The following is a 19,924-nucleotide window of genomic DNA, read 5'->3' as shown; positions in this document are numbered from 1 at the left end:
ACTCACAATTAAGTTCAAAATATGTGCACAACATAGTCACCTTTCAAAACCAAGTTATTCCAAGATAATAGTATTTTCTTCAAGTGTTGAACTCACATGTCATTTGATGTAGCATTATCTTCTATCAAGGTTAAAACACAATTCAAACCCCATTCATGCAAGCATGACTCAACAAATTTAGCCATGACCTCTCCTCTCCTGTATGACTTATTAATTGACGAAAATTCAAAATCTTTTTATGTAAGATACAATCATTATCAATGAAGTGGGTTGTCAAACACATAAATTTTATATTTGAGGTGAAGTCCGTGTATCAGTAGTTAGACAAACTCTTTGACAATGTTGAGAAAGAAACTTATTCAAATATACATTTTTTGCATTCCATAATGATATAATATTTTGTGATAAGGTATAACGTAATGAGATCTTAAATCTTGGTTGCAATGCATTTGAATACTTCCTAAAAGCAACATGCTCAACAAATAGAAAGGGAAATTCAGCTTCCACAAACATTTTTACCAGTTCTTCTTGACAAACTTCTTGGTTAAATCTACCATAGGAAGGAGAGTTCATATTTCCATAAACTATTGAAGATGCACGTACTTTTTGCCTCTTGTTTTCTTCTTTATAAGGGTTATTTGGACATCTCAACACATGATTTCGCATTGCACTTGTTCCTTTCTCATATCAAATAAGAATATCACAATACTTGCACTAAGCTCTCTTATCCAACTTAGGTTTTAGTTGAATAAAATGATTCCAAGCTTCTGAGCTATTTTTTCTTCCCTCATGGCAAAGAGGTCTTGCATTTGTAGAGTCAGAGACAGTTGGTGGAGTAGAAACCACATGCTTAATTAGTTTTAAGACTGAATAATCTTTTTCTTCGTGCATTGATGACATTGAATAAAAGTAAGAGATACAACCTATTATTGTATCCTTTGCAATATGGCTAGAGGGGTGTCCTCTACAATAATAAAAAAAGAATATATGATGTAAAAACTACAAAGTCATTTATACATATACATACAAGTATATAAAATAAGAAACGGGAAGAAAGGAAGTGGAGGGTAAAATTTTTTTGTTAGTACAGTGATTCGACAACAACAAAAGGAACACATTCACATTTTATCAATAAAATACAGTGTGATAGTCCAATTCATTTACAACTCTTGGATTTACCTTTTAGTCTCAAAATATGGAATTGACAGACCCCATGTCTTAATAGTTGTTAAGTGAAGTGCAATAACAACAACTTCACAAGGTCCCTAGGTATGATTTTCTTTAAAGTTGTCCTATTCTCTATAATACCTTTAGAAAGCAGGAATTCTCAATTTATGAAGGCATGTATGCGTGTGATGTGAATGTTAGGGTCATAATAGCTCAAGTTGTGGATTCTTAGCAGTCACATTGCTAGTTTTTAGGAGGTCCAAATAACTTTTGAGTGCTTCATCTATATCTTCAAAATTTCTTGTTAAATTAAGTTGAAAATTTTCAAAGTTTAGAGTTTACATTCGTCTTCTGTTGTGTATGTGACTGTTGTTCGAAATAATTACTTATGCTTTAAATTAAAACCTTCATTGCTAGGCTTTACTCCACCACTCAAATTTAAAGTGTACCCCTTGTCTAGTCTTATCAACTAAAAACATATGCACAAGAAGCATGCGAAACACCAAGTAGAAACACGTTTTGCACAATACTACACTTCTATTTCAAGCTTGTCCTTTGTATTCCTAAATCCTCAAGTGAAGCCTTATATCATCATAGTTGGCTCCAAGCAATTGCAGATTAAATGTTTACCCTACATTCTAAAGCACATTGGAACTAGTATCTAAAGTAACCAATAACAGCTAATTCTCAATGGTTGTTTATAATTGACGTAGATATGCTGGTCTCCATAGGCTGACCATTTGAAGTCTCACATAACATCCAAGTACAGTACACAAATCTATGGTAATGGCTACAAAAAAACTTTTTTCTCTAGTTTTAAAGAAAGTCTTTGTTTGATTCTTCCTCATCATGGCTTTTAATTTGATCCAACATTGACCTATTTATTACCTTGACAAAAAGAATTTCTTCCATGTAATTTATAAGAGGAAGTTTACATTGGAGAAACCTCCTAGTTTAGTTGTTTGGGGAAGATTTGAATTGGCTCATAAATCCTTGTACAAACCCAAAAGTAGTTCCCTTGAGTTTGGTTAGTTTGCTTTAAAACGTTATTAAAAAATTTGGCATGACTCATGTTAATGTTGTTAATTTGGTTTTCTAAATCAACCCCCTATCAATGAATCAACCTTATTTATATGGATGGCATAAACATCACAAGAAGCATATTTTCTACACCTTCAAGTTTAGCAATTATTGGTATAGCATTTGCTTGCCAAATCTCAAAAACATCACAAAAAAACTAAAATTAGTGTTGAATCAAGTGTGATCAAAGGCTTTGAAGAATCCAAATCCGAGTGTTTGATGCAAGGCTGATGTTGCTGCTGTGTTTAGGATAGGATCTGGGTAGTTTATCTGTGTAATCCACTCTTTGTTGAATCTAAAGCTAAAGTGTTTTCAAATCTTTTAAGATTAAAGTGTTTTTCAAACTAAGTGAAAAACAACCTGTTGTTTTGTCGAAACAACCGATTATTTTACTCTTAGGTGTTTTTAAAAAGGTTGAAAACTGTTTTAGTTGGTTGACTCGTTGTCAAACCAAAACAATCGATTGTTTCGTGCTTTCAATCGATTGTTTGTTTGAAAATCCTAACAAAATATGTTTTGTTAGTTGAGTGTGCTTTAAATGATTTTCAAACTGAATACGCTCATGTTTTAAATGCTTTGACCAATCTTTGAAAGCTATAAATAGTTTGTTTATGTTTTATAACAAACAAGAAAAGAAAAACATATTTGAGTTTTTCAATTGTGAGAGTTTGCTTTCAAGATTTGAACATTCACTATTCAGCTTTGGTTTTCTCAATAGAGAGTGGAATAGGATTACATCTGTATTGATTTCAGTGCATTCTAAAAACAAGTGTAATTCATTTTGAATACTTTGTATTTTTTGGTGTTGTAAGCCAAGGAGTGTTGTGTGCTCTTGAGGTTGTCAAGATCAACATTCTTGGTGTGTGTTGTGCCAAAGGACGTGTGTTTCTTGAAGGGTTCAAGGTCACTTCTTTGGTGGTTTTGTGTGTAATATGTATTTGATTGCTTAGTGGATTGCCCAGTGGATTCTGGGGACTGGATGTAGCTCTTGGTTTAAGAGTGAACCGGTATAAACTGTTTGTGTATCTCTTTCTTCCCATAAACTCATTTAAATTCAGTTGTTATTGCTCTGCTGGTATAAACAACCGATTGTTTCGAAGAAACAACCGATTATTTTTCTAGTGCTTTGCTGTTTTGTGCTTTATTTATTGGCTAACCGAATTTCTGATTGAGTTTCATTCAAAGGATTTTGTTCTAGCTTAAAATTTTTTCGAAAACCCTCTTTAAACAATTCACTCCCCTCTCGTTTAAGGCCATATATTCTAACATTTAGGACATTTAATATGAATATGATAATCAAGCTAGAATGCTAACTCAGACTTGGATGAGTTTACATGCCCATGATGACACAATTGTTTAACTCAGTTGTAGAATCCTATTTGAACAAGCTTGAGTTAACTTACACAAACTCGTTTGAACTCAGTCAATCTCACGAGTTCAGTAATGAGTTGACTAGCTCATTACGGTAAAATTATTTTACTCAAAACAACAGTTATTGATGTCATTATTTGAGTCTTAAAACGCAAAAAGTGAACATTAAGGCTTGTTCTTAGTCTTCGCACACAAGTTTATTTTGATTTGTTATGGTTGATTTCCTTTGCATGGGGTATCTCAGCTCAAACAGAATTGCAAACTGCTTACAACCCTATTTTTTGTTTCTCTGTGTTGTCTATATTTTATATGTTTGAGAAATGTTGAAATTCTGAGAAAATTAATTTCAAGTATTTTGTAGTATGTGCAGGAATATACTATATATTAATGGAATCATATATGCATTATGGCATTTGTTTAAACAAAATAAAAGCTAAGTGAAGACTAGGTCCATGCACCATCCCTAAATATGGTAAAATGAATCAAAATCTCATGAAGTAGTGCCAAAGTGATTAGACCTCAGAAGCGGATTTTTTCAAGAAAAGTGTAAGAGATTCTTAATTATCATTGCTTAGTGTTGATTGAGATAATTTATAGTTATTTAAATATAAAGGTGCACTATTATTTGCAATGTAGGAACCCCAAAAATTGGGAGTTAATCATACCAAAAAATTGATTTGGATAAACTATGGCAAACATATTTGGAATTGATGAGATGACTCATGGAAAACGTAGAAGTAATGGTGAGTTGAAAAAATATTAACATGCATCAAGAACAACCATCCAAATAGAAGTGCTTATGGATGAAAACGAAACCTACCCGTAAGTTGCTTTTGTTGCAAAGACATAGTGCTTCGATGCAATGAAATCGATTTGCCAAGACGGTGGAGAGGGAGTCGGAGGCGGTGGAGAGAGAGTCAGAGGTAGATAGAAATAGTGGTTCGCAATTTTTAAATGCAGAGCAAAGTGGAATATATGATTTGGATTGAAAATTTGGATTTGCTAATTTTTAAAATTTGTATAAATAAAATGGATATCTAATTTGAAAAAATTATAAAATATGGATCAAAATAAAATCCAGATTTAAATAAACAAATTTATAATGGATTATAGCAGTTAAAAAATTGGATCAGATTAGGCTAACCAGATTTTTTGCGCACCCTTAGCTAGACATATGTACAAAGAGAAAAAATTAAGAATTAGAAAAGAAAAAATTAATATTAGTTTCCTTCTAAAAGCCTTGTATCCATATCTTTTGTTAGCCCCTCACAAGTTGGAGAGCAAATATTGATGAGACCCAGCTTGGAATAAATACTTTTGAAAGATTGATGACTTAAGGCTTTGGTATAAATATCAACTAGTTGCTACGTGGTAGAAATGAAAAGAAAATGTATGAGACCCTTCTTCAATTTTTTCTAACAATGTGACAATCTATTTGTATGTATTTCGTACGCTCGTGAAACACTAGGTGTGAAGTGAGGGAGGATGGACCCACCTATATGGATGTGAAGAAGTGCAATCACAAATGGACTTGGCTCATGTCAGACATGGTGGTGACCTGGTAGGAAATAAGTAGTGACCTCTGAAGGCAAATGTGGTGACCTTTGACAAAGTTTCTGCACACACTACATTTTCGTATTTTAATCCATTGTGAAAAGTGGAGTGCTTTAGAAGGGCGATGCATGAGCATGATGTGGGTGTGAAATGAGGGAGGATGGGGCCACCTATATGGATGTGAAGAAGTACAATCCCAGATGGACTTGGCTCATGTCAGACTTGGTGGTGACCTAGAAGGAAATAAGTGGTGACCTTTGAAGGAAAATGTGTTAACCTGTGACAAGGTTTCTGCACACACACTACATTTTCGTATTTTGACGTACTGTGAAAAGTGCAGTGCTTGAGAAGGGCGATGCATGAGCATGATGTGGGTGTGAAGTAATCAAAATTATTTCGTGCAAGCTAAATTGAACCCTTTCAACACTAGAATGTTTTCGCTTAATCTAAATTATTTCGTGCAAGCTAAATTGAACCTCTTCAGCACTGGACCATTTTCACTTAATCCAAATTATTTCGTGCAAGCTAAATTGGACCTCTTCAGCACTGGATCATTTTCGCTTAATACAAAATTATTTCGTCTAAGCTAAATTGGACCCCTTCAGCACTAGACTGTTTTCACTTAATCTAAATTATTTTGTGCAAGCTAAATTGGACCTCTTCAACACTAGACCATTTTCGCTTAATCCAAATTATTTCGAGCAAGCTAAATTGGACCTCTTCAGCACTGGACCATTTTCGCTTAATCCAAATTATTTCGTGCAAGCTAAATTCAACCCCTTCGGCAGTGGACCGTTTTCGCTTATAGTGCATGCCAAAAAGCATTAGTGCTTAAATACAAGTAATGTTTGCCTTTGGATAAACTCAAATTAGGTGTCTCAAGGGAAAATGCATCATTAAGACTACATACTTAATACATCGATTTAGAATAAATTTACCGCATTTTGGGGATAACCATGTACACTGTAATCTTACAAATTTGAATACGATAAACAAAATTTCATACAAACATATACAACCAGTCATTACATGTGGGTGGCTGAACATCTACCACAATTGTTCAAGATTACATAACAAAAATGTACATGTGTCATTCATAAACTCCATCCTTAATACATTGTCACATCCGTCAAAATTTACTGAGTGCATTGTTTTTTACCTGCAACGGAATAACAAACATGACTTCAAAACATCTTCATGTATAACAAGTTTACTGAATAACACATTGGAATAAGTTATAGTACAGATAACCAAATGACCTGATATGCACTTCAGTGGTGTCAAATATTCAAATTACTATCTAGTCCCTTTCAATTATGACTAACAAAATCGTTTTTTCCCTTTCCATACCTAGTCTATGGTGATTTCATCACAGCCGACTTCACACGTTTCCTTGCTCTATGCTTCACTCGGGTTAATATGTTACTTTTTTCTTCTCCTCCATCTTGGTCTTCGGGTATGTCTTGCTCTTCGGGTATGTCTTGTTGTTCGAGTACGTCTTGCTCTTCAGGTATGCCTTGCTCATAGGGTTCGTCTTTATCATCAACGTAAGACGTCTGCAGATGTTTGTCATCATCTACTGAAAGACTATCACGCAAGATTTTGCAAGTGCACTTAAAAATTCTTGTGCCCACTTCACACTGCTCTAAACTCATGGCCTCTAAAGACCTCAACTAAACGACTTTGTCCCCAACTCATGCCCCACTACAACCAAGACGAACACTCACTTCCCATTTCCAGAAAAAGTTTCCTTGGGTATGTGTAGGAAGTGAAGTGTGGGTCACCACATATTCCCTATAGGGTCACCATTTGATTATATTCTCTTAGTTGAGTGAATTTTGTGCCCACTTCACACTGCTCTACACTCATGGGCTCTAAACACCTCAATTAAACTACTTTGTCCCCAACTCATGCCCCACTACAACCAACATGAACACTCACTTCCCATTTTCAGAAAAAGTTTCCATGGGTATGTGCAGGAAGTGTAATATGGGTCACCACATATTCCCTATAGGGTCTCCATTTGATGCTATTCTCTAAGTTTACTGAATTTCTGCTCACTTGACACTGCCTTACACTCATGCCCTCTAAAGACCTAATCTAACACACTTTCTCCCCTCATCATACCAATCCCAACAAACATGAACACTCACTTCATATTTCCATAACAATTTTCACTGGTTTGTGAAGGAAGTGTAAAGTGGGTCACCACATACTATCACTCTCTAACTTGAGTGAATTTTGTGGTTAATTCACACAGTCCTACTCTCACAGCCTCTAAATAACTCATTTAACCCATTTTCTCCCCACCTCGTGTCCCTCCTTAACCAACACGAACACAATTGACATTTCAAAAAAAAGTTCCCATGTTAGGCCTGTGCACGAACTGTAATGTGGGTCGCCACATACTCCTACTAGGGTCACCACATACTGCAACCCTCTAAGTTGATTGAATTTTTGCTCACTTCACACTGCTTTACACTCATGCTTTCTAAATATATGATCTAACACAATTTCTCCACACATCATGCACATACTAACAAACATGAACACTCACTTCATATTTCCTTAAAAAGTTTCGTTGTGTTTGTGCAGTATAATGTGGGTCACCACATAATCCTACTAGGGTCACCACATACTGCAACCCTCTAAATTCAGTGAACATTGTGGTTACTTCACACTATCCTACTTTGATGGCCTATAAAAAACTGATTTAACCCACTTTCTCCCCACCTTGTGCCCCTCCCCAACCAACATCAACACTAACACTAACACTCTTTTTTTACCTTTCTTATCCATGTCAACATTACAAAATTTCCTTAAAAATTTTGGTACCTCATCAACCTAACATTCCAAACAAATACTCTGCATTATTTATACACTAAAACACATATTTCCAACAATATTTTTCACAAAAAATCAAGTCATACTCCAGAAAAATGGGTCCCGATTTTTGGACAACTCTAAATGAGTTGGTCGACCAATCATTTTTCTTTGTGTATTTGAACATGCTATTATGAAATAAAATACTACAATAATAGTGAAATACACCCAACATGAAATACGAATATACATTTATCTTAACAGTCTGTGCAAAAAAATAGCTTTGGCTCATACAAGGGTCACACAGGACAAATAACAGGAATGACCCAACAACAAAAATCACACAACATCAATGTTTCACTTAATAAACAAATGGAAAATATAAATGTATTACCTTTGAAAATAGGATGTCCAAGAGGAGAACGCCACCCAACCACCGTGAAAATAGGATGTCGAAAACGACACCGCTACCCAACCACCGTGAAAGGAGGATGTCAAAGATGACACCGCCACCAAACCACCATGAAAAAAGATGCACCTAGGATGACGACAAACACCGCTGCACATAAAGGTTGCGAAGAACTTGGAACAAAGAGCTTGCAGAGAACTGGAAGATGATGTGGAGGAGAAGAAGAAACCTAAATTCAACCCCTTTCTTAAAACCTAATTTCACATTCTAAAGCACCTAAACACTAAATGTTCAGATTTTTCCTGGGTCCCACAACCAAAATAAAATAATATTTTTTGTGCCATGTTGGCAGTTGTATGGTGGAGCAACTCATTTAGAGTTGTCCAAAAATCGGGACCCTTGTATATAAGGAGTTTGATCATAGTAGAATTTAGGAAGAAAGATTTTAGTGAGATTGTTAGTGGACATAAATAAATAAACATCGGCCCTGGGGAGAGAATATTTGTGGTCAGATGATCCAAGTCGTCTCCCAACGAATCCAAAAAGAAAATCAACAAATCAATGTTTAGAGTCCATTTGCAAAGAAGAAAAGTTAGCGATAACAATAAAGATAAGAGGGGTTGAGATTGTTTAACATAAAATATAAAAGATATTAAAACAACAAATAAAAAGCGGTTGATCCCCAAGTTCTTCCACCATTGAATTCTTCATAGGTTCTGTAAAGTTAGTTATTTCTCAATCCTCAAACAGAGTTAAACCATATTAAACATGCGTCAATCTGATTCAACTTAAGTTCACCCGTAAAACATGCGTATACTAGTTTAATCAGTACCGACTTTGTTCCATGCGTAAACTCCACGGAAATGCTTATCTGTTCTATCTTGAATCATGGGTCTAAGAAATTAATTAAAACAATGTGAACTAACTAAGAAACCAAATTTTAAGATAAGGAAAACTCCCAGGCTTCGTTTGGATCCACATGAGTACTGTGCACGACGACGGAAATGAGGAGGTGCTTCACGTTTGCTTCCACTGATGGAGGAGGGAGAAGGGAAGTGGAAAGGGAAGTTGGATGAATTTTTGAGCTTCTCATTGATGAAGAGAAAGCTGAAGGGGAGAAGAGAAAGCCAGCTAGACATCTCTAAATTACATTTTTATCCACAAAAGCTAATTAAAATCATTTAATTTTTTTAAATAAACTGTGTATACCCAAATAAATAATAATAATAATAATAATAATAATAATGTAAAGTATTATTAATACTAATAATATAAATATTAAAATAATAATAAGATTTAAAATTAATTTATAAAATAATAATAATAAATGCAAATCAAATAATTTTAATAAAGAATATAATAATAATAATTATTATTATTATTATTTTATTTTATTTATATTAAATATTAATAATTTTATTAATAATAAAAAATATATATAATTATTTATAAAAAATAAATTTATATAATAATAAATAATATTAATCATCTAAAATACTTAATTAATTTTTTTATATATTTCTATATATAACATAACATAATTTAAAAATTCACATATAATATTAAAATTATGTAAATAAATTAACTTAAATAAAAAATAAATTTTAATTAATAAAATGTTAAATAATAAAATTATACTTTAATTTTAAATTATAATTAACTAAAATATGAAATAGGATTAATCATTATTTTATTTTATTTATATACAAGGGTAAAATTGTAATCTTACAAACTTTACTATTCAAAATAATTTATAATATTCTTACAACTATCCCATCACTCACAAATTTCAATAAACTTTCTTCACATATCCACTCTAACATACCCCAATCTAAACAACCTCAACTTTCTTCACACTTCCACTCCCACTCACCCTCAACTTTCCACTCCCTCACACCCTCTAATCCAAACACACCCTCAATCATGAGTGTTTAAGTATAACCTCTCACAAAAACCAACTTTCCAAGAGATTAAGATATTAAACACAACTACTATATAGAATTAAAAAAATGAAACTTTTATTGATCAAAACCTCATAACTCAATCGAAAATTACAAAGGAATCAACAAAAAAAAAGGTTTAGCCTTCAATGAGTCAAAGATAAAAAATGCAGAAAAATAAACTAAGGAAGCAACTTTGCACTTAGAGATATTGATACACATTCCATGTTGGAGGCACCACTTTTGGTGGAGAAGATCCAACTCCTACTTAGGTGGATAAAATTTCTCATACTTTGCATAAAATCCTATCGAATATTTGCTTATATTTTGATTCAAAGAAGTGAACTTTTGCATATTTGCACAATTCGTAAAGGTAGACACTTCCTTCAGACTATTTACTCTAAAAACACAAAATTAACAAAAAGAATAGTTAAGACTTAAATAAACCCAATTATATAAATCTTAATTAAAATAATGAATTTATTTATTATTACATCAAATAATTTATGATTAAAGTTATTAAGTGTGAATAAAATATATACATTGATGTAAATGTATTGAGATAACCAAAAATATATTTTATCCTTATTTAAACTTGAGTATACACAAAGAAGAAAGATGAAATGAAAGCAATGAAACCAAACAATAAAACGAAATTCAAACAAATTAACCTAACCAAAACAAAACCCTAAATTACATAGATGAAAAAGCGATATAGACGACGAATAAACTTACCAAAGTCAAACCCAACCAAATAAGAACATTCAATGTTGTCCAAGTGAGAATTGAGGAAGAAGGCGTTAGTTCACCTACTTTATATATATTTTTAAAATTTATTTTTTCATGATATTATAGATCACATTATTACTTTTATAATAAGTGACAAGCAATTTATATTTTACACCATGTCTTGAGTTTATTTTTTAAAATTAACATTTTTATATATATTTAATGATTCTATCTTTTGGAGTTATTCTACTACCAGTTTAATTCCTTTAAATTCAATTTTTTTCATAATATTTTAAGCATGTATATCTCAATTGTGAAAATTGTTATAAAAGTTTTTTTATTGCATAATTATTGGTGGATATACCATAAATAAGGGACATGGATTTCTTTTTTGAGTGGTATCTATTCTTATTTTTTTGGAAATCATCTTATAAAATGAAAATGTTTTATAATTAAGAATTAAGAATTAAGAATTAAACAAAAATAAATAACTATAATGAAAAAATGTTTTATACAATAGAAATAAGAAGGAAACGATTAAAAAAAAATCTCTACTTGTTTAGATAATTGAAAACAAAAGAAAGGTTATTTGATTTTGTTAGATCAACTAATTATTTACTTTACCATTGTTATTAAAAAAAAGAGTATATATTATTATTATTGATTTTATATTAAAATATTTAATTTTTAAACAACACTTTATCTCAAATCATAAATAAATAAAATGAAAGGAATTAGAATACTATGAAAGCCACATAAATTTTATTTTTAAATTGTTCCTTCTACATTTTTTGCTTTTAAATAAACATAAGGAAATATTCAAAATCACTCTTAAATTTTCTTCTCCAAATCTTTCACTCCTTCATCAAGCTAAACATGAAAAAACACTAACTCATGAATTTTTCTTTATACCTTTGGGGTATAACCCTATCCCAGTAAGGCAGTAACACCTACCCTATATTCTACAGCCATAGGGTCCCTTCCCTTGCCCTAGAGGTACAGTTGTAGTGCATCTCACTACCCAAGCAAGATCCAGGCATTGTGGTGGTACCCAAAAACCCTATTTCCATATTCCAACAATTTTATTTGTTTTTATATAATAAAAATAATAAATTTATATATGGGGCATCACCATTTTCCAAATCCTTAACTTCCAAAAAGAAAGGGTCCATGATTTTGAGTTCTTCTGATATTTGAAAACTTGTTTTGCACCCTTTTTCCCTCACAGATCCACTTCAAATCAGTTCACATTTTCCTTTCACACATTGCTTTTGCTTTCTCTCATATCTTCTTTTTCCATTGCATTGAGTCCAAAGAAAACCCCTTTTAACATTAACTCAGACACAACATTTTGTTCACTTTCACAGCAATGAAGCACCCAAAACCCCAAAACCAAACAAACCCAACACCATCACCCTCATCAAGATCTTCATCCTCATCTTCTTCACTCTCATCCCACCTTGCTATGGTGGAGCTCAAGCAGAGGATCCTCACCTCCTTATCCAAGCTCTCCGACCGCGACACGCACCAGATCGCGGTCGAGGACCTCGAGAAGACCATTGCTGCGCTCTCGCCGGACGCCATTCCCATGATTCTCAACTGCCTCTACGACGCCGCCACCGACCCAAAGCCCGCCGTCAAGCGAGACGCCCTGCGCCTCCTCGCCGCCGTCTGCGCCGCCCACGCCGATGCCGCGGCCGCGCACCTCACCAAGATCATCGCCCATGTCGTGCGCCGCCTCAAGGACGCCGACTCCGCCGTGCGAGACGCCTGCCGCGACACCGTCGGCGCGCTTGCGGCGCAGTATCTGAAGGGCGACGGCGGGGGAGGGGGGGTCGGGACGGTGGTGGGGCTGTTCGTGAAGCCGCTGTTCGAGGCCATGGGGGAGCAGAACAAGGGGGTGCAGGCGGGCGCGGCGGTGTGCATGGCGAAGATGGTGGAGTGTGCTGGCGGCGGAGGGGAGGCGCCGGTGCCGGCGTTCCAGAAACTTTGTCCGAGGATCTGCAAGCTGCTCAGCAGTCCCAATTTCATGGCCAAGGCGGCGATTTTGCCGGTGGTTGCCAGCTTGTCACAGGTGAGAGGACAGCATTTTTGTGGGTTGGGTGGAGTGGGATCAAGGGTTGGTGGATTGATGTGAATTATTTTGAAGAAAACTTAAATGTAGTACCATTGGTTCTATTGGTTTTGTTCTGGAATGAGATTTGGAGTTTCACTTCAGTAATTCAGGATGATAATTAATGGAATCTGTTATTATTGAGACTGTTTAGGTAAACTCTATTTCTGATTGGGAACAACACGTTTGTAGAGCTTGAACTTGGAGGCTTATTTTGGTCATTATGTGGTACAGTGGTTTTGTGCTTGCTTTATTTGGGGTATGAATGGAGCTTTAGTGTAAAGCATTGTAGGTGCTCTGGTTATTTTGGATGTAGAGTTCTCTTTAGTTCAAAAATTAGATTCAGATCCATTGGTGTTTCTTTAGTTCAGTTCTCAAATCTGAATTCGAATTTCATCTCCATGATTTTTGTAGTAAAGATTTGCATTAAAATTTCGCTTAGATTATTCAGGTATGGACGAGTGCTTGAGTTATTTGAGTACCCCGCCAATGGAAATACTAGATGTAGTACTAGTAGTACCATATATGCAGATGCTATTAGTGTTGTTCTCAACTCAAATCAGATTTGAATAATACAGGATGATAATCAATGGAATCTTTTATTATATAGATTATTGAGGTGAAATTCTAATTCCGATTGGAGAACCCCAGCAATATCACTTCATTGCATCTAAGTTTTTGTGGAGTTTGAACTTGAAGGGTTATTTTCGTCATTAGGTGATGCAATGGTTTTGCACTTTATTTCAGTATGAATGGAGGTTTAGTATGCAGCATTTGAGGGTCTTGATTATTATGCTGTCTAGAGTTTTCTTTAGATCAAAAGCTTAGATGTAGATCCATAGGTGTTTCTTTTATTCTGTTCTAAAAAAATTGGAGTTTCTGCTACATGATTCTCATAACAAAAGTTTTCATTTTGCATTAAAGGTTCACATAGATGATTCAGGTGAGGAGGAGTGCTTTAGTTTTATCTAGGGAGTACCCTGCCAAGAGCAGCGCTAGTGTTGCTTTCAGTTCGAACTTGAAGGGTTATTTTGGTCATTAGGTATTGTGCTTGCTTTATCTAGGGTGTGAACGGAGCATTAGGGTAAAACATTTGAGACGCTTTAGTTATTTTCAGATATAGAGTTTCCCTTATGACAAAACTTAGATGCAGATACATGTTTTGTTTTGGTTTTGTTCTCAAACCAGAATTGGAGTGTTACCTTCATGATATACACAATAAAGGTTTGCATTAAATGTTCACACAGATTATTCAGATATGGTGGAGTGCTTGAGTTATATCTATGGAGTACCTTGTCTAGAGGAGCATTGGTGTTGATTTCAGTTTGAACTTGAGTGGTTGTTTTGGTCATGAGGTGGCACAGTGGTTTTGTCCTTTCTTTATTTGGGTATGAATGGAGCTTTAGTGTAAAACATTTAGATGCTTTAGTTATTTTGTGATAGAATTTTCTTTAGGTTTAGACTTAGAAGTATCCTTTGGCGCCTTTTGTTTCTGTATTCAATTTGGAATTGGAATTTCACAGTAATGATTTGTGTAGGTCAGGACAGGATAGTTTTGTGCATGTTTGGTTCGACATCGGATCAAACTAGATCTGTGATCCACATCCAAGTTAAAGTTACTTAGAGTAGCTTTTATTTTTCACATCTGAAATGTTGATCTGGGGCTTGAAACGCTACTCCAAACACAGGCTTACTTAGATATGAAACTCTAATTCTGATTAGAAAACAATGCTAAAAGTACTTATGAAATTATGTTTAAATTTTGTCGTTTTGTTATTAAGAGACTATGGTGGAGTGATTTACATATATTCAGGGAGTGCCCTGCCAAGAGGAGCATTTGTGTTGGTTTTAGTTCTCTTGCTGGATCCAAAACGTATCACTTTTTTTTTTATCTGTATGTCTGGCTCTGTTCGGTTCTATGTTAACTCTTAACATGCTAAACAATTGCTGTTTGTTTATTGTAGTAGATTCATTAGGGTTATACAAAAACTGAGATTTAGTTAGACCTGATTATATTGGCAAAAATTCATCTGTAGAGTTCAATTTAACATGGTCATATGTGGTGATAATGATGTTGGAAAGTGGCTTTGGCAACTGCAGAGGCTAATCCCAATGAAGTTGGAAGTTGCAGTTCAATATTTGGCATAGGTCTATCAGATTTGGATGGTAGAGGCTGCAAAGATGTCTTTAATTTTGATTCTGTTGGTTTGTTTGTTTTTGTCAAACTTGGGGCCATTAATCGCCGACTTACCATTTTATGATGTTTAGAACTGGTATGAAAATTCCTCAGAGGTAATTGGGTATTGATTGCAGGTTGGAGCAATTGCACCACAAAGTTTGGAACATTTGCTGCCCAGCATCCATGAATGTCTTTCAAGTACGGATTGGGCAACACGTAAAGCAGCAGCTGAGGCATTAAGTTCTTTGGCATTGCATTCAAGCAGTTTGGTTATTGATAAAGCAGCACCCACACTGGAAGTACTCGAGGCTTGCCGATTTGACAAGGTAGCATTTACACTGAGATTTCCTAATCATAACTTGTTGGCATCCCATGCTATTTTTATTTTTTGATTCCTCGGTGCTGTCACTTCTTGCAATTCTTATTTTATTTAAATGTTAGGTTTCTAAGAAGAAATTAGTTCAATAAGGAGTATGTTTGGTTAGTCTATTAACTTAGTTACTGTATAAGCTAGTTTGATCTCTGTAAAAGTGTTTAGTAAGGTAATTCAAAATGACTTATTTTAGGAGATTATAGCTTATGAGCTACTAGCTACTTCAACTAGCTTCTTGCTTATTTAATTTTGTTCCATAAGTATCCCTTATGTTTGAATACATTTCCTTATCATTCTTATTATTTTTACCTATTTTCAATTTTACAATGACAAAAACATTTCTTCTCCCTTCATTTTTACAATTTTACAAAGAGAAAAACATTATATGATATTATGTGAAAATTACACACAATAAACTTGTAAAAAAGAAAGAATAGTAATTTCAATTGAGAAATTGAAAAAATTAAACTTTTTGAAATAAATAAAAATTAAATTTGATTAATATTCATCACGTTAAATAGTTTTAATAAAATGACTTGTCCAAATAAAAATAACATATATAACTTTGAAAAAATAAATAGAAAGACTGAAAAGTTTAATAAGAATTTAATTATCTTAAAAAAGAATCTAAAATTATTATAATGTAATAATTTTTTTTCTAGCAAACACAAATTTTATTTATATAATAAAATTTAGTGTTTAAGGTTTAAAGTTTAGGGTTTATGTACTTATTCCTTTTATATTTACCTATTAGCTCATCATTTAGTTCTACCAGACATTTCTAATCCAATAGACTAGCTTATCAACTTGGAACTTATCAGTTTAGATCTTATCAGCTAGCTACTAGTTTATTAGTTAGAAGCTAGCTTATTAGGTACTAGCTAGTTTATAATCTAGTTTTACCAAACAAAACCAAGGAGTAAGGATGTTAATTGTAAAACATTAATGAAGGTAGCCACATAACATTAGCTTTTTCCTTTTGACTTTTTTCTTGCATTCTAGTGTATCTCATTCAAAGAGTGACTGGTTTATCAGGTGTCTGTCAATAGTACCAATTATGCCGTTCTCTTTATAGTCTGGGCCAAGGATCATTGGTCCTAGTATGGCAGATTTTAATTTGTTGAAACTCCGTTACCGGAGAACTAATCCTTTGCTTTATTATCTACTTTTTTCTACATTAATGTATTGTTGTTCTCAGATAAAACCTGTAAGAGATAGCATCAATGAGGCATTGCAATTGTGGAAAAAGATCGCAGGAAAAGGAGATGGGTCCCTTGATGATTCAAAGCCCTCGTCTGGTAGGATGTTTGATTTGTCTGTCATAATCTGTTTTTTATCCTAGTTTATGTTGGTGATGACTGTTTTTTTTATGCTTTAGATGGTGGGAATGAATCAGCTATTTCGTCAGATACAAGTGACCCGAAAAAAGTAAGTCTTGATGAGAGGAAGACTAATTCATCAACTAGTTCTTCAAACTTGGATTCAAATTCTAAGGCCAAAGCAGCTGGCATCTCTGAGAAGGCAGTTGTAATACTGAAAAAGAAAGCACCCGCCTTATCTGATAAAGAACTAAATCCAGAATTTTTCCAAAAACTTGAAAGAAGGGGTTCGGATGATTTACCAGTGGAAGTAGTTGTTCCTCGGAGAGGCCTTAATTCTTCTAACTCCAACAACGAGGAAGAGTCAGAGGCAAATGTTAAAGATTCAAAAGAAAGAACAAGTTCTGTTGGAAACATCCCTAATGATGATTTTCATGGATCCTTAAGTAATAAATATCGTATCTTTGAGAGAGGCAATGATGGAAATTCTAAACAAAGGAATTATGATGATTTTGGCCATGACAGATACCCTGAAAGAAGGGTGAACTCAAAAGAACCTAGGACTAAGGCATATGATACTGATGATAGGGCTGAAAATGATCAGAGGGAGGGTTCTGCCAATCTTTCAGGTTTTTCTAAAACTGATGGTCAATCTGAAGTACCCTTCTCCAATAACAGAGGAAATTGGTTGGCCATCCAGAGGCAGTTGCTGCAACTGGAAAGGCAACAAGTTCATCTAATGAATATGCTTCAGGTATGGTCAGTATGGCACAAAAAATTAGTTCTGGTATAATGTCATTCACAAGTGATAGATGTTTAAACAATTTTGCAGGATTTCATGGGTGGATCACATGATAGTATGGTGACTCTAGAGAATAGAGTGCGAGGTCTAGAGAGAATTGTTGAAGACATGTCTCGAGATTTATCCATATCATCAAGTCGTAGAAACTTTACAGGGTTTGAAGGATCATCTAGCAGGCCATCTAGCAAGTATAATGGTTTCAATGACTACTCCAGTTCCAAATATGGAAGAGGCGGTGATGGACGCATCCAATTTGGTGAAAGATTTTCCCAATCTGATGGAAATGCTTTGGGAATGAGGGGAAGAGGGCCATCTTGGAGATCTGACATGTCTGAAGGGTGGGATCTTCCTGGGTATGGTTCTTCTAGAAATAATAGCCAGGTTCCTTCAAGGAGGGCTTTTGGTGGTAGTTCTGCTGATGGAAGATCACCAAAATCTGTGCATGAGAGTGATCAATCAGGAAATAGGAGAGCTTGGGATAAAGCAGCAATGCCCATCCGGCTTGGTGAGGGACCCTCTGCTAGAAGTGTCTGGCAAGCTTCTAAGGACGAAGCTACCTTGGAAGCAATTCGGGTTGCTGGTGAGGACAATGGAGCATCTCGAGCAACAAGGGTAGCAATCCCTGAAATGACTGCAGAAGCTCTTGCTGATGACAATGTTGGGCAAGAGAGGGATGCCATCTGGACTTCTTGGACCAATGCAATGGATGCCCTTCAAGTAGGTGACACAGATTCAGCCTTTGCAGAAGTATTATCCACTGGTGATGATATTTTGCTTGTAAAGCTAATGGATAGAACAGGTCCTGTAATTGACCAACTTTCAAGTGAAGTTGCATGTGAAATTGTGAATGCCATTGGACAATTCTTACTGGACCAGAACATGTATGACATCTGCTTGTCTTGGATCCAACAGGTACGACTTTTTCTTCTGTTTGAATTTTCATTTCCATAACATGGTTTGTATAATTCCCTGTTACATGGAATCACATCTTTTGTGATTAAAAAATATAACCTTTTATCTTCAAGATGTATATGACCCCGATCATTCATTCTGATTTTAAAAACTATGGGTTTTATGCACATTCATTCCTTGGAATGATAATTCTACACCAAATTGCAACAAATAGCTTGTTTAGCCATTGATGCTTACTCCAATTTACACATAGCTCCTCTTCTGATACATAAACTATTGAATTCATGACCATAATGTCCAGTTGCTGGAGATAGTATTGGAAAATGGAGCCGATACCTTTGGCATCCCCATGGAAATGAAGAAAGAGCTATTACTGAATTTACATGAAGCTTCTACAGATACAACTGAGGCTTGGGAAGGGGTACATCCTGATCAGCTTTTATTGCAGTTGGCATCAGCCTGGGAAATTGATCTACAACAGCATGACAAATAGCTCACAGAGAACAAATCATCTTCTGCGATTGAAACTTGAATTGAATGGTATTGAGTGCAATTTGAAATTTTGTTCAGGTGTTTGGCCTCCTCAAAACAATTACATTGCAACAGATTTATGTTCCCTTTTCTCCTGTATCTTGGTGAAGGCTGATCCTATTACTGGTCAGAGCAACGTTTGACCGTTGAATATCACCATTATTTTTTTTGTATCAACAGATATGGTCATTACTAAGTGGCAGTGTCTGGTTGCAGAAATTGTCCTGCTTAAAGACGTGTAAATTGAGACGAATGGACAAATCTTCCATGTAATTATTATATGTAATCTTTCTTCATTTGCTTATTTCATTTGCACCATTTTCTTGCCTTCTGCTTATAAAATATAATCAGAGGCACCACTACTGATATTTTTTTCTTTCTATTTGGAGAACATATACAAACCTAGAAAAACATTAAAAAATTCACGAATGACAAGGATAGGGATTTTGGAAGTTAAGGGAAAATTAAAATCTCCATAATATTGAAGATAAAAAAGATTGATATTTTATTTGCCTTTTCTTTCCTACAATTCACAATTAAATAAGAAATTTAGATTAAATATATTTAGTTTCTGAAATCGAGTAATATTTGCTGGTCACCAAGAAAATTGTGTTTTTTTTCC

General features: G+C 34.5%; 1 protein-coding gene across 1 annotated transcript; it reads left to right on the top strand.

Annotated features, from left to right (window-relative positions):
- The first annotated feature begins 12,025 nt into the window (after window positions 1–12,025).
- Window positions 12,026–19,606, top strand: LOC137831185 (TORTIFOLIA1-like protein 1). The gene is made up of 6 exons (XM_068638760.1): window positions 12,026–13,147; window positions 15,500–15,691; window positions 16,937–17,036; window positions 17,117–17,811; window positions 17,890–18,771; window positions 19,073–19,606. The coding sequence occupies exons 1-6, from the start codon at window positions 12,443–12,445 to the stop codon at window positions 19,262–19,264; spliced, it is 2,766 nt and encodes a 921-aa protein (XP_068494861.1). The 5' UTR covers window positions 12,026–12,442; the 3' UTR covers window positions 19,265–19,606.
- The last annotated feature ends 318 nt before the right edge of the window (window positions 19,607–19,924 follow it).

The sequence above is a fragment of the Phaseolus vulgaris genome, chromosome 6, assembly GCF_000499845.2.
Source record: "Phaseolus vulgaris cultivar G19833 chromosome 6, P. vulgaris v2.0, whole genome shotgun sequence".
Classification (NCBI taxonomy): Eukaryota; Viridiplantae; Streptophyta; class Magnoliopsida; order Fabales; family Fabaceae; genus Phaseolus; species Phaseolus vulgaris.
The sequence above is the reverse complement of the archived record's forward strand: the minus strand, read 5'-3'. Positions and strand labels throughout refer to the sequence as shown.